The sequence below is a fragment of the Diadema antillarum genome, unplaced genomic scaffold, assembly GCF_040938485.1.
Source record: "Diadema antillarum isolate AM-2024a unplaced genomic scaffold, OU_Dant_1.0 seq00000002_RagTag, whole genome shotgun sequence".
NCBI lineage: Eukaryota > Metazoa > Echinodermata > Echinoidea > Diadematoida > Diadematidae > Diadema > Diadema antillarum.
The window spans coordinates 383,128-397,234 of record NW_027271124.1 but is presented as its reverse complement, the minus strand read 5'-3'; the positions used below and the strand labels follow the sequence as shown (position 1 = coordinate 397,234).

Genomic DNA, 14,107 nt, shown 5'->3' with positions numbered 1-14,107 from the left:
TATTGTATTTTATTTGTGGTATAATTATGTTATGTATTCATATTTGAGTTGCGCAAGTAAAATTTAAACTTCAAGTTCAAAATGTCATATATCTTTTATTACTGTAAAGCAAATTAAAGGATTACGATTTTTTTCACAACTTCACAACTTTTCACTTTTTCCACAAGTGGACGCAAGTATTCGCATCTGGTCGTATTTGTCCGTATCGCCCGCATTTTTTCCCGTATGTTTTGAACAAATTATCTGGTGACGGCAAAGGATCCGCGGGAGTCCACAGAAAAAACGCCGGACGCAGAGCATTATGTGACTGGGGCATACATCGTAGATTCTATGTCTACGTCCTATTTCTAAATGCAATGCATCACACAGTTTATAAACGTACAAAAAATTTTATGCTTGAAGGCATGAATACTAAACTAGATTTCATTCTTATCAGGCCAGCTGAAATATGAAAAATTATCCTGAAAGACTAGTTGAAATTTGAAAAAAATGAAAATCAATATAAAGTATACAATTTCTTACACATTTTAACTTTGAATTCAATATGAATACAATATAGGTTAACGTATATGCTTATTGCTTTGTTTGTTTGTTTGATAGATACTTTATTTTCTGCAAATCAATATACATAAGTTACATAATCATGAAGATGCAGGAAATATACAAAGTAAATTCAACGCAGAGCCGTTTGACTTGCACAAACCACGATACATATAAGTACATAATCGTGAACATGTAGGAAATATATAAAATAAATTTAACACAGTCTTTTGACTTGCATAAACAACAATATGACAGATATTTAATATACAGTATGCATGTCTATGCAGCAGTGATAAGAATAACATTTATAGCTAAGAAAAGATTATGCAGAGGGCCGCCATTATAAGCATTGCTTGAAAAGATGGCCGGCCCGAGGAAAAGATAAGGACGTATATACTAAATTCGTAACGATATAAATTCTGCTGCGAAGGTAGCAGCAATTGCCACTAGCTTTCGCATACCACACAAAATTTATGTCGACTTTTGACGACTTTATGACGTCTTAATGACGTCTTTATGACCAAAACACACGCATTTAGACAGGTAGAACTCATGTCATAATTATGGAAACATGAAAGTTGAAAAAATAGGCTTTAATATTCAATGTTTTTTACATATATTTTGTACATATCTCGTAATAGCAATTTATGATTGATACAAAAACAACAGCAATCAAGTTCCAACTGGAATCACATTTGTTATTTGTGCATGGTCCCTTAATGAAAATGCATGATCGATACAGCTTAAAAACCAACAGAAATAACGTTCCAAGTGAAAAACCCGCCCTTGATACCTGACGGAATACTGCAACACAGTCGGAGCGGTGGAGTGGCAGAACCGCATGGTCGAGTAATGACATTTCTCCCACAATATGGTCATTTTAGGTGGCATCCATCACTTGAAATCGTTGACCTTTGGTGCTGAACTTGTTTTTCTTGCACTCTTTGAATGTATGTTATTCGTAAAAGGTTACTATTTTGGGCAGGGGTGGGGTGACAGCATTGTATGTGTCTTTCTGGCCGGGGAGGGTGTGGGCAGCGATAACCTATGTAAAATGAGAACAACTGTATTTTTCTATAGTCTTAGCCCCTTTACGCTCCATGTCATGTTTTTATGTTGTATTTTGGTAGGGGTGGAGTGTTCTATAAGTCCAAATGTTTTTATATCTGGAAATTTATTGAGCATTAACTCTTTAACATAACCCAGTAAGTCATGACTATCGATGCACAATTACAGCACAGGGGTACCAAAGTTTGTTCATTTTGTTAACGAAAATTTTGTTAACGAAAATTTCGTCGACAAAATGACTAATTTCGTAACAAAATAGGCCATGCGACACTTGGCGCTCCATACAAATTGTCCATGGTTTAAACCATGGTTTCAATTGTACCACCTTTGTGATTTCGGGCCAGTGTGTTTGATATGTGAAATTATTTCGATATCACATCTTCTCAAAACACATTGTGTATTCTCTTTTGTGATATTGTGATATTTCCTTTTACAGGCCCATCTCAATAGCAGCTCTTATGCCAGGAAATATGAAGTAGTTACAGTAGGCTCAACACCAATCAAACAGATCACCCTCTTCAATTCTTCCGATGACCAGCTCTATGTTCTAACTGAGCAAAAGGTATGACTGAGAACTCAATCTTAATATCCTTAACATGTCAAATGTGTACTGAGAGATAATCGTTGTTAAAAGCAATGGAGGAAAGGTTGTACATGTATATAGAGAGCAGAGAGCCATGCATTGTCTTTTTGCAGAGTTGCAAATAACCAATCCCACCTTGATATCAAACTCTATTCTATTTTCCTGGTTTAACGTCATACTGGCACTGATTTTAATTGTAGCAGAGGATTTAATGGTCATTGACTTTCATAGCTCGAAGGTTTTTTTTTTTTTTTTTTGCATCAGCGATTTGCAATTATGTGATGTATTGCAGGCTGAAATAAAAAAAAGTTTTCTCAACATTAAATTTTGAGAAAACCATGGAGACGGTTGAAATGGAGGTAGCGATATCATAGTTAAACATGTGAAATTTGACATTCAGATGGCTGTTATTTTTCATATGACTTTAATAGCACGGGAACGAGGGTGAGAATTGAAGATGTATTTGGATTAATTTTATTTTTATCGCGTGCATTTGGTAATAGGGACCTGTCAGCCTATTTTGGGAAAGGTCAAATTCACTTTTGAGTACCACAGTAGAAGAAATTAAATATACGCTTTGCAAGTAAAGTATTTCTCTGATTATGACTTGTATGATCATTTTCAGAGTGGTTGAATTCGGGATCGTGTACCACATTGATGAAATACAAAAGAAGTCCTATTAATTCCAAAAAAAAAATCGGATTTTTCGTTTTGGAGACGAATGCACTTGTGCTATGTGAGGCAATATTTTCACGATTTTGACGAATATCTGTCGGGTAAAAAATGCAAAAAGAAATGAGAATAAAAACACGGCAAAATATGCTGCCTTTGATATGCATAGGCCCTATCATTCTTCTAAAATCACCACTTGTGATTACTTACATCAGAGTTGATAACATGGTACATAGGTGGCAACATTTTGATGTTTGGTAATTTTGTGAATATACAATGTTTTCAAAGTTGACCTGGCATACGAGTGTATAGCGTAACCTTTCTTTCATGATTATCATTTGCACACTGCTTCTTTCACAATCTAAAAATTGTAACCATTTTATTGAACTTTGTGTATTTATTTGTATTTATCATGCAGATAAAGGACAAGCATGCAGTTTTACTTACCTCCTGCCAAAATTCCAAGAGAATACACAATGTGTTTTGAAAAGATATGATATCAAATTCATTTCACATATCAAACACAAAGAAGAAAACCAGGCAAAATCAAGGTCACATGATATGGGAGACAGTCTGAAGATGCGCATGTTGGGCCACGTTCATATTTGTGGACATTCACATGGTTCTGGTTCTCTTTTATCTGTCCAAGGTTTTCAGTGACACTTCATCAATTTGTTACCCGTCTTTATTGTTTTTAACTATAAAAAATTACATTCTCACGGAATAAAGGCCGGTATATTGTGTGCATTCATGACATATGTTTTGGTATAGTTGTGCACTCCCATGCCTTCCTGTATAGCAACTTGAATTTTACCTCCTGAAATATTAATGAATATATGCCGTAAACCCTTTTTTTTTTAATACAAAATATGTGTGTGTTTGTTTGTTTTTTTTTCCATTTCTGCAGCTGGTGCGTTTGTCTACGGTAAATTGCTGTCAGTACAAAACGTGCAATGAGTGCATTGGTGAGAGCGGAGCAGACGACGGTGACCCGTACTGTGGATGGTGCACATTACTAGCAAGGTAGGGGGAATACAGAGTGTGACTATGCTTCATATCACCTAGTGAATTCCCCGTACTTGAGCTTCTTTTATTTAGTTTTTTTTTTTTTTTTTTTGGAGTTTAGAGTTTTACAAGTGGTCAGGAAGACGCTAGACACAGGAAGGACCTCGTGAGCAAACTCTCAGACTACTTCATATTCAATCCATTTCCGCCAGGTGCACTCGCTACCGGGACTGCATGCACGTGGAAAAGCTATCAAGATGGCTGCCATTCAGCTCAGAGGAGTGCGTGGGCATCGAAGACACCTCGGTGGGCCTCAGTCTCCCTGTATCCTCACCTTCGCAGACGGTGAGTTAACCTCAGATTATCTTTACCAGTACCACCTTCCTGCCTTCACAGTTTCCTCTCCACACCTCGGTGGTTGTTGCAGAGAAGTTCTGTTTTTTCTGGGAAAAGCAGATTTGAATGAGCAACTCTTCATGCAGCAGTCAAGTTAGTTTGTGCCTAATGATACAGTGACATTCTGTTAAGTAAAAGAAAAGGAATGTGTAAGCTTCTTTTGTTCTCTGGGTCGCGATTCTTAATTCGGCAAATTCTAATGATTTTTCCTTTTTCATTCCAGCATTTCTCCAACAAAGACAAAGATATGGGCCCGCCTATTAGTGTGGATGGTGTGGCTGACTATTCCTAGCTGTCACATTAATAGCTGTATGGGCTGGCATGCAGTACATTGATCGAACAGTTCCACTTTCAGCTACACAGAAAAGGTTACTTCAGTGGTACTTACAGATCTTTAATTCTTTATTTATTTTCTTTCTTTCCGTTTTAACCGAAATGGGTACTATAGCCACACGGCTAAAAAAAATACGATGTGAACAAGTAACTTTATACACCATTATTAGATTTTCGGGATGTTAAATGAAACGCAGTTTGAATTATTTTAATGAAGCAGAACTGAAGGAAAAAACAACAACTAACAAATGAAATAGAATAGGGCTTCCTGCATGATGAAAAGGCTTACGAGACCGAAACTATGCATACAAAACCCACGAGACCGACACTACGCTTAAAAGGCTCACGAGGCCGACATTACGCAAACAAAGCTCACGGGGCCGACACTAGTAAAAGAGGTTCACGAGACCGACATTTAATAGGCAAAAGAAGGCCCACGGGACCGACAGGATGAACAGCGCCACCTATACACCAATTAATTGTATAGGGTGTCCAGATGTTATCATAAGGAAGATATGAGAGACGGAAAAGGAGAGTTGTTAGGGTATTACCCCGTCAATTGCTCTCTCTAGCCCCCTGTATTGCCCAAGATTTTAATTGTGTCTGTGTTTGTGAGTGTTTGTGGAAAAAAAAATTCAAGAAAAGTGTGCATCAGGTCTTTCCACATTAATTAAAAAAAAAAATGCCAAAACTCCGGCCCCAGCTCTTTTGCATGCTAAATCTTTGATCTGTTTTATATATTTAACTCCCCGAACAGATACTCTCCCAACTTTAACCAGCATGAGCCTACACTAACAAGCACAAGCGGGTGATATATAGTTTCTCTCTCTCTCCCTCCCTCATTACTTGCAGGTAATAATGGCAACACGCTGTCAGACGTCGGAACTACCATTATCATTAGTGGTGGAAGCTGGAACTAGCACACATCTGAGATGTACTGTTACTGGAGGAACAGCATCAAATTTCACATGGATTGATGCCTCAGTTAGCCCTCCTATCATCATGTTCAGTGGAGGGAACAAAGAAACCGCTAACGCAAAATATGTTCACTTTACTGTATCAGATAATACAACGTCGTCTACACTGATAATCACTGCTACACAGATTGCCGAAGAAGGGATTTATTTTTGCCAAGCTTCAGAAGTGGCGGATCCTGCACCAGCAGTACAAGTTATTGTAGAGGGTGAGTTGCCTCAAGGTAGATCGCAGGGTGGACCAATTATGAATGCTCTGCCATCTTAGCAGGGATTGTAGGTATTATAAAGTATATCCTATATAGTTAAAATCTCTTGTGGTTTTTTTTTAATGCTGTTTTACAACTTTATTTGCCTTCATGCCCCAGTCACACAGTGCTTTGCGATGGGTTACGTCCGCCGCGGTTAGATACGAATGAGTGAACGCAGGGGGACGCAGCGTGGACGCAGGCATCCGCAGGGACGTATGTAGACGTAACTGTCCGTAACTCATCCGTAAAGAAACGCAAAATGACGGCACCAAGCCTGCGAAATTTTGAAATGTTCAAAATTTCGCAGAGGGATTCTACGGATGCACACTTTCGCAAGTAACCGTAACCAAACGTAATTATCCGTAACTGAACGTAACTATCCGTAGCCTGGACGCAGACCATCCGCAAAAAATTTTACCTCCCGTCCGTTTGCGTTCGTTTACGTCCACCGCAAGTATCCGAAAGTAATCGTAAGTTAACGTATATCAACACTTTCGTCCTCTTACGGATATTTGCGGACAGTTACGGATGCTGCGGAAGATTACGTCCTTCGACGTTTTCCGTTTTTCACTCGCATTGGAACACAGAGACTCGTGTTGCCAAGCTGCAGCGCATTTACCTGAAGGAATGCTACAATACAGTCGGAGCAGTGGAGAGGCAGAACCGCATGGTCAAATTATGACATTTCTACCACAAATTGTCATTTTAGATGGCACCCATATACTCATGACATCGGTTGACCCTTGGTGCTGAACTTTTTTTTTTCTTGCACTCTTTGAATGTATATTTTTCGAAAAGGCAATATTTTGATTAGGGGAAGGGGTGACAGCATTTCATTCACTTTTCTGGCCGGGAAAGGTGTGTGACAGCGATAACTATATAAAATTCTCTATGTCAATGATGTGTCAAAATTCTCTATGTAGGGGATGGGGTGAGAGCATTTCATTCACTTTTCTGGCCGGGAAAGGTGAGTGACAGCGATAACTATATGAAATTCTCTATGTCCATGTCAAAATTCTCTATGTCAATGATATGTCAAATTCTTCAAACATCCTCTCTTTCTTATTATTTGCGGATGATAATAATGTGTTTTATCTGATTCTGATTCTGATCGATTAACACATGATACTTTAAACTGTGAATTAACGAAGTTACTCCATTGGATAAGAGCGAACAAACTGTCAATAAATTTGCAAAAATCTGCAAGAAAAAATGCATGCTGTTCAGTAATTCGCTGGAAAATCTACCGAGAAACGTTTTCCTGGAAGGCACGGTCATAGACGAAGTCTCTTCCATCAAATTTCTAGGTTTGATTCTGGACAATAAACTTACCTGGGGTTTGCATATTGATTCTGTGTGTCGAGTTATTTCAAGGAATATAGGTATTATAAACAAAGTTAAATTTTATCTTCCCAAAAATTTACTTTTTATGTTATATTCTGCTTTGATACTACCTTACTTAAACTATGGTATACTCGCATGGGGAAACACTTTTTCTACTTATACAGAAAGAATACTATTATTACAGAAAAAAGCTCTTCGTATCATTTGTCAAGAATCGTGGAGAAGTCATACTTATAATTTATTTCACGAAAATGATATTTTGAAAATTTGACCTATATTGTTTGCAATTAGGACAATTCATGCATAAACTCACCAACCATTCTCTCCCCCTTGTGTTTGATTCCATGTTCTTAAAGAATGAAACTGTTCATGCATATCCAACCCGTCAATCCCATAAATATCATTTGCCTTTGACTAGGACGGTTTTTGCAAAATCTTTATTCTCCTTTTCTGGACCAAACTTCTGGAATTCTTTTGATAATTATATAAAAGAAGCTTTAATTCTTAATACATTTTCTTTAAAGTTAAAGAATTATTCAAAAACTTCGTGTGCAGCAAAATAAATAATTCTTTTTTTTTTTACTTTTGATTTTCAAAATCGTTGTTCAACTTTCAACTTTCAACTTTATTTTCACCTCCATCAAAATGAACAAAGAAATTTATGTACATTGCATATACACGGGATATTTGTGATACAGAACAAAACTTGAAAAGGTACATAAGAAAATTATGAAAATGAAAAGTAGATGTGATTACATCTTTGTTAAATACATAAAGCATATAATACAAGTCAACTAAGGATGAGGATGGAAGTGGAGGGTCCCACTAAGAAGCAAAGCTTGTACGATATGGGACCCTCAGAAAAATACACAAAACATCAATATAAAACACAATAAACGAACCGATGTCAACTGACATCAAAATGATTGGGAAGAGGAAAAAGAAAGAAAAGGAAAGGAAAAAAAAAAGAGGAAAAAAAGAGAGGAAAAAAAGGGAGAAAAAAAGAGGGAACTACAGCATGTGCCATCGTGGACGCAAGCAATCTGGATTTCATAATGTAAAATAAGTGATAAAATACAAGCTGGATTAAATGTAATGCAAAACATTTTTTATACGTAGTTATGTTGGTAAGAATGCAGGAGAAAAAAAAAACACATCGTTATATTTAGAACACAGACAGGGACATAGTTTAATAGGAGGACTTATGTAAAAAATAATGATGACTTGACTGAGATGATAAAGGGAAACTAACTCTGTTGGATGTTGTAAAGTTTCAATAAAAATGATTTTAATTTATTCTTAAAGGAATTCAGAGATTGAGCTGTAGTAATGTTACTGGGAAGTGAATTCCAGTACTTTGGCCCGTCGTAAATAAATGTGTTTTGAGCCAACAAAGTTCTCAGAAATGGCAAATGGAAATCATTTGATCGCCGTGTTGGATAATTATGAATGGATTGATTTCTTTGAAACATTGTTTCAAATATATTTGGGAGATTATTTTTATTATAATTATACATAAATTGTCCTAGATTAAACAAATACAAATCATTAATTTTCAATATTTTATGCTCATAAAATAGTGGGTCAGTATGGGACAAAAATGCAGTATGACATATAACACGGAGTGATTTCTTTTGCAATAAAAGTAATTTATCTAAGAATGTTTTATATGTATTTCCCCACGCGAGAATACCGTAACTTAAATATGGCAATATTAAGGATGAATATAATACGAGCAGGGACGACAAAGGAAAACAAAACTTAAGCTTATTAATTATACCAATATTACGTGAAATAATTTTACATATACTGTCAATATGAAATTTCCAGGACAGCTTATTGTCAACTGTTACTCCAAGAAATTTTATATGGGAAACATTTTCGAGTGGAGTACCATCTAAAACAATATCAACAGGTAATGCCTCAGTAGAATTACTAAAGAGCATATATTTTGTTTTTTGAAGGTTAAGAGATAGCTTATTTGCTTTTATCCACTGGGCAACATTTTCTAATTCTGAATTTATTGTATTAACAAGGGTAAAAAGATTATTGTATGAAAAAAAAATAGATTTGAGTCGTCTGCAAAAAGAATAAAAGAAAGAACATCTGATGATCTACAAAAATCATTTATGTAAACAGTAAACAACAGTGGACCTAATAAACTTCCCTGTGGTACCCCACATTTAATATTTAATATTTGTGAATTACAACCATTTAAAGAAACATATTGTTTCCTGTTCATGAGGTAGCTCCTGAACCACTCCAAGGCCTTCCCACGCACTCCATAATGGTGTAATTTGTTAAGTAAAATATCATGATTGATGGTGTCGAAGGCCTTGGAGAAGTCCAGGAACAAACCTATCAAATGAGAAGATTTATCGATAGCATGTGCCACTTTTTCTATAAAACTCAATAATGCATGTGTGGTGCTATGTTTCTCCCTAAATCCAAACTGAGAATTCGTAAATATATTATTAAATTTAAAGAAATTAATAGTTCTTTTATAAATAATTTTTTCAAGAATTTTTGACAATGCACTTAACAAAGAAATTGGTCGGTAATTATTTACATCTAATTTGTCACCTTTTTTAAACAAGGGGATGACTTTTGCTATTTTCATACTTTCGGGGAAGGTGCCATTAAAAAGGGATAGATTAAATATATGAGCTAAGGGATCCGCAATTGACGATATTACCCCCTTTAAAAGAAAATTGCTGATGTCATCGTGTCCAGCACTTTTTTTGGAACTGAAATCAGAGACAATATTAATTATCTCCTGAGTGTATGTTGGATTAAAAAATATTGAACTAGAATTTGGGGGACCCAAAAAATTTGAAAAATGTTTCGTGGAGGGAGGAATATTACTTGCCAGGCTTTCACCAATTAAAGAAAAATGGTTATTCAAAATATCACAAATTTGTTGAGAATCATCAACAATTTCACCATCAAATCTAATTTTTGTAATATTTGACTTAACATTTGATATATTCATGGCTTGCTTTAAAACTTTCCATGTATTTTGCATATCATGCCTGTAAAATTGTAACTGATTGGTATAATATTTTTTCTTTTCTATTCGTATAATTTCCGTCAAAGCATTTTTGTAACTAGTGTATTTCAACTTTGATTGCTCAGTACGTTTCATTTTAAATCTGTAATATAAATTATTCTTTCTATTTATTGAACGCAGGAGCGATTTTGAAATCCATGCGAGCCTGGGTATTTTTTTGTAATTAGCTGATTTTTCTCTACGTTTTGGAATACAAATGTCCAAATGTTGGATAAAAATCTTCATAAAATATTCATAAGACAAATTAACATCATCTGTATCAAAGATACAGGACCAGTCTGCGGTGTCTAAGCTAGCACCTAGCCTAGCTATACTTTCATGAGTAATTCTTCGTTTAAATATATTGTTGTTTTTTATTATTAACTGTTTCATTTAAAGAAAAACCAGTTGAGGTGGGGAAATGATCGGTGATATCTGAGAGTACTACAAAAGAATCAGGAGGAGGAAGAATGTTACAAAAAATGTTATCAATTAAAGAAACAGATTCATTAACTATACGTGTGGGTTTAGATATTAAGGGTAAAAAAGAGGCAGACAAAAATATTTCCAAAAAATCTTGCGACATATTATTCTGTTTTAGTAAATCTATATTGAAATCACCCATTATAAAATAATTTTTATTGATGAAAAGTGGGTTTTTAACCAGATCCGAAAAATAATCTAAAAATGATTTAGTATTCGCGTTTGGTGGTCTATATACTACACCTATGATTATATTTTTGCTGCCTGGAACTGTGATTTCAATAAATAAAGACTCAAAAAAATCAGTCATACTGGTGAACTCATCGCGGACTACATAATCATAATTTTGTTTAACATATATGGCAACGCCTCCACCTACCCTATTTTGTCTGCTATTAACCACTAAATCGTACCCGTCGAGAGCGAAGGGAAGACTGGAGTCATGAGAGAGCCAGGTTTCGGTTAAACCTACCGCCGAGATATTATGCATGATGGATCTATTTAAAAATAACCTCAATTCTTCAAAATGCTTATTAATACTTCTAATATTAAAATGTAAAAGAGAAAAAGTAGTACTATCATATTCCTTGACAACATTGGTAAATTGGGATTGAGTAAGATATTCAGAAGACGGACTTTGCAATTGGTTCTCTGTGTCAAAATCATAATCTAATTCTTGCGGCGATGAATTAAAACTGTCAGAAACATAATTATCAAAAAAATTGTCATTTTGATTGATATTTGATTCGTTTTGTTCAAAAGAAGGTCCTGCCAAATCAAAAAAGTCATCATCATTAATTGAATTGAATGCTGTGTCTATAGAATTGCGTATTAAAGGTTGAGCGTGTTGTCCGTTGCTTGAGTCCACGAGGGCACCTGTAGAGGGCAGTATAGAACAATTTGACTGTGGAGATTGTTGCAATATTGCAGTTACACATTTTATCGTTGTCTCTTAATATAACGTTGTCTACAAAGGAAAATAGGATCGTCCTATACATAACATTAATACGATCTAAGTAGGCACAAACATAAAGAGAACAGTTTGTCATAAGCATGAATACTAATATTCAAAATAAGTTATAATAAAACTCCGGTAATTGTTCTTTATCCGATCAATAGAAGGAACACAATTGTCATGTATGTAATACGTATTGTGTTATGACAGAAGAGAAGACATCTCAAGTCTCATAGGGACCGCCAACCGCCAGTATATAGGGCAAATACTAGGTTGCCAAGGGCAACTCTAGGAAGGAAATCCTTACCCGAAGAATCAATTTTACAAGAAATGAAAAAAAAAATAACCGTTTTTATCATTAATTCTATACGGATTCCTCCTCTCCCATAACTGCAGCGCAAAAGATCACCCATCCCTATGCCCCAAAAAGACCAACACGCTGGGACCGCCGACGGCCAGTATATTATATAGGGCAAATACATGGTTGCCAAGGGCAACTCTGTAGCGAACAAGGCACACACCAAATTCGAGCAAGTTACAAGTTGACATAATATATTGTAATAAACTGTATTAAACTGTGCAGCCGGTCCACTGCGTGAGTGGAGAAGAATACAATACTCGGCTGATACTGTCAGTTCTGATGGCACCCGTTGGCAGATGCCATCCTGGACAAAAAGAACATGTAGGGCAAATACACGGTTGCCAAGGGCAACTCTATAGCGAACAAAGCACACACCAAATTCGAACAAGTTACAAATTGACATAGTATGTTGTAATAAATTGTATTAAACTGTGCAGCCGGTCCACTGCGTGAGTGGAGAAGAATACAATACTCGGCTGATACTGTCGGCACCCGTTGGCAGATGCCACCCTGAACAAGAAGAACAAACTGAACAATTCACCCTGGATAACTATACAACCTGTATAAGATGCTTAAGCGTGTTTCAAAAATGATAATGAAATTTAGCTTGTGTACGTTGACTGCTAAAAGGTTGAGTAATTTGGGAGCATACCTAGATATTTAAAACATCAGCTGATTGAGTTCTGAATTGGTATGCCAATTAATCAGAAAAATATTTCGACCAAGAGAGAGTGAGAGAGAAAAAAAACACCCAAACACATTTTATTAACTTATTGTCGTTATCGTAAAGGGTATAATATCAACAACAACAACAAAGTATTAATTGCAGTCAGTTTTAGTCAATATTGAAAATATTTCTTGCATAGGTTATGGCATAGACGTGGATTTAGTTGCGATGGATCATAACCCCGTGCAGGCTCTAAACGCAATAAAATGCCGAAAATCATAACAACATATTTATCACATGGATTATGATACAAACAGATTTGGTTACAACGAACCCTTACCCCGTGCAGGCTCTAGATTACAATAAAGTGACCTGACAACCATCATGCCTGCCGGGTACAAATCTCAAACAGCTACAATCTAAAGGAGCCCATGCCCGAGGAATCCATTTGGAGAGAACAGGGGAGAGAACCAGCAATGGGCTTGAAAACAAGGAATGTCTACGAATAAACCGTATTTATCATTCATTCTTATACAGATTTCTCCTCTCCCACAGCTGCAAAGCAATAGATCTCCTCATCCCTATGCCGAAACAAGATCCACACGCTGGGACCGCCAACCATTATATTATATAGGGCAAGTAACAGTTGCAAAGCGCAAGGCACACATCGAATTCGAACACGAGACAGGTTAACATAATCATTGTACTGTAATACACTGTATATGCGGCCGGTCCACTGCGTGAGTGGAGAAGAGTAGAACATTCGGCTGATGCTGTATGCAGTTCAGATGGCACCCGTTTGTAGATGCCATCCTGAACAAAAAAAAAAAAGAAAAAAGGAACAGACTGTACAATTCACCCTGGGTAACCATACACTACCTGCATCAAATGCTTAAGCGTGTTGCATTAATGATAATGAAATGTAACTTGCATACGTTTACTACTAAATAAAGTTGAGTAATTTGGGAGCATACCTCTCATTAAAAAAAAACAACAACAAAAAACATCAGTTGTTGGAGTTCTGACTGAGAATGCTAATTAATCAGAAAAATATATCGACCAAAAGAGAGAGAGAGAGAAAAAAAATCCCCAAACTCATTTTTTATTTATTATTATTACATCATGAAGGTATTTATCAACAACAACAACAACAAAACATTAATTGCAGGTAGGTTTAGTAAATATTTAGAATCATAACAACTCGCATGTATTGTGATGTGAACGTGGATTTGGTTGCATGGACAATAACCCCTTGCAGACTCAAATCACAATAAAATACCGAAAATCATAACAGCGTATTTATCACATAAATTATGGTATGAACACAGATTTGGTTACAATAAACCATTACCCTGTGCAGGCTCTTGATTACAAAAAGTGACCTGACAATCACCATGCCTGCCGGGTACAGATCTCAAACAGC

The 14,107-nt window shown here is 36.0% G+C and overlaps 1 protein-coding gene across 1 annotated transcript in view; it reads left to right on the top strand.

Moving 5' to 3' along the window:
* LOC139724892 (uncharacterized) overlaps positions 1-14,107 on the top strand; it is a 93,705-nt gene that overhangs the window by 43,156 nt on the left and 36,442 nt on the right. Inside the window, exons 4-7 of the mRNA XM_071636015.1 lie at positions 2,048-2,173; positions 3,774-3,889; positions 4,084-4,216; positions 5,453-5,783. Of these exons, the coding sequence (XP_071492116.1) occupies positions 2,048-2,173; positions 3,774-3,889; positions 4,084-4,216; positions 5,453-5,783 (706 nt within the window). The remainder of the gene's footprint in view (positions 1-2,047; positions 2,174-3,773; positions 3,890-4,083; positions 4,217-5,452; positions 5,784-14,107) is intronic.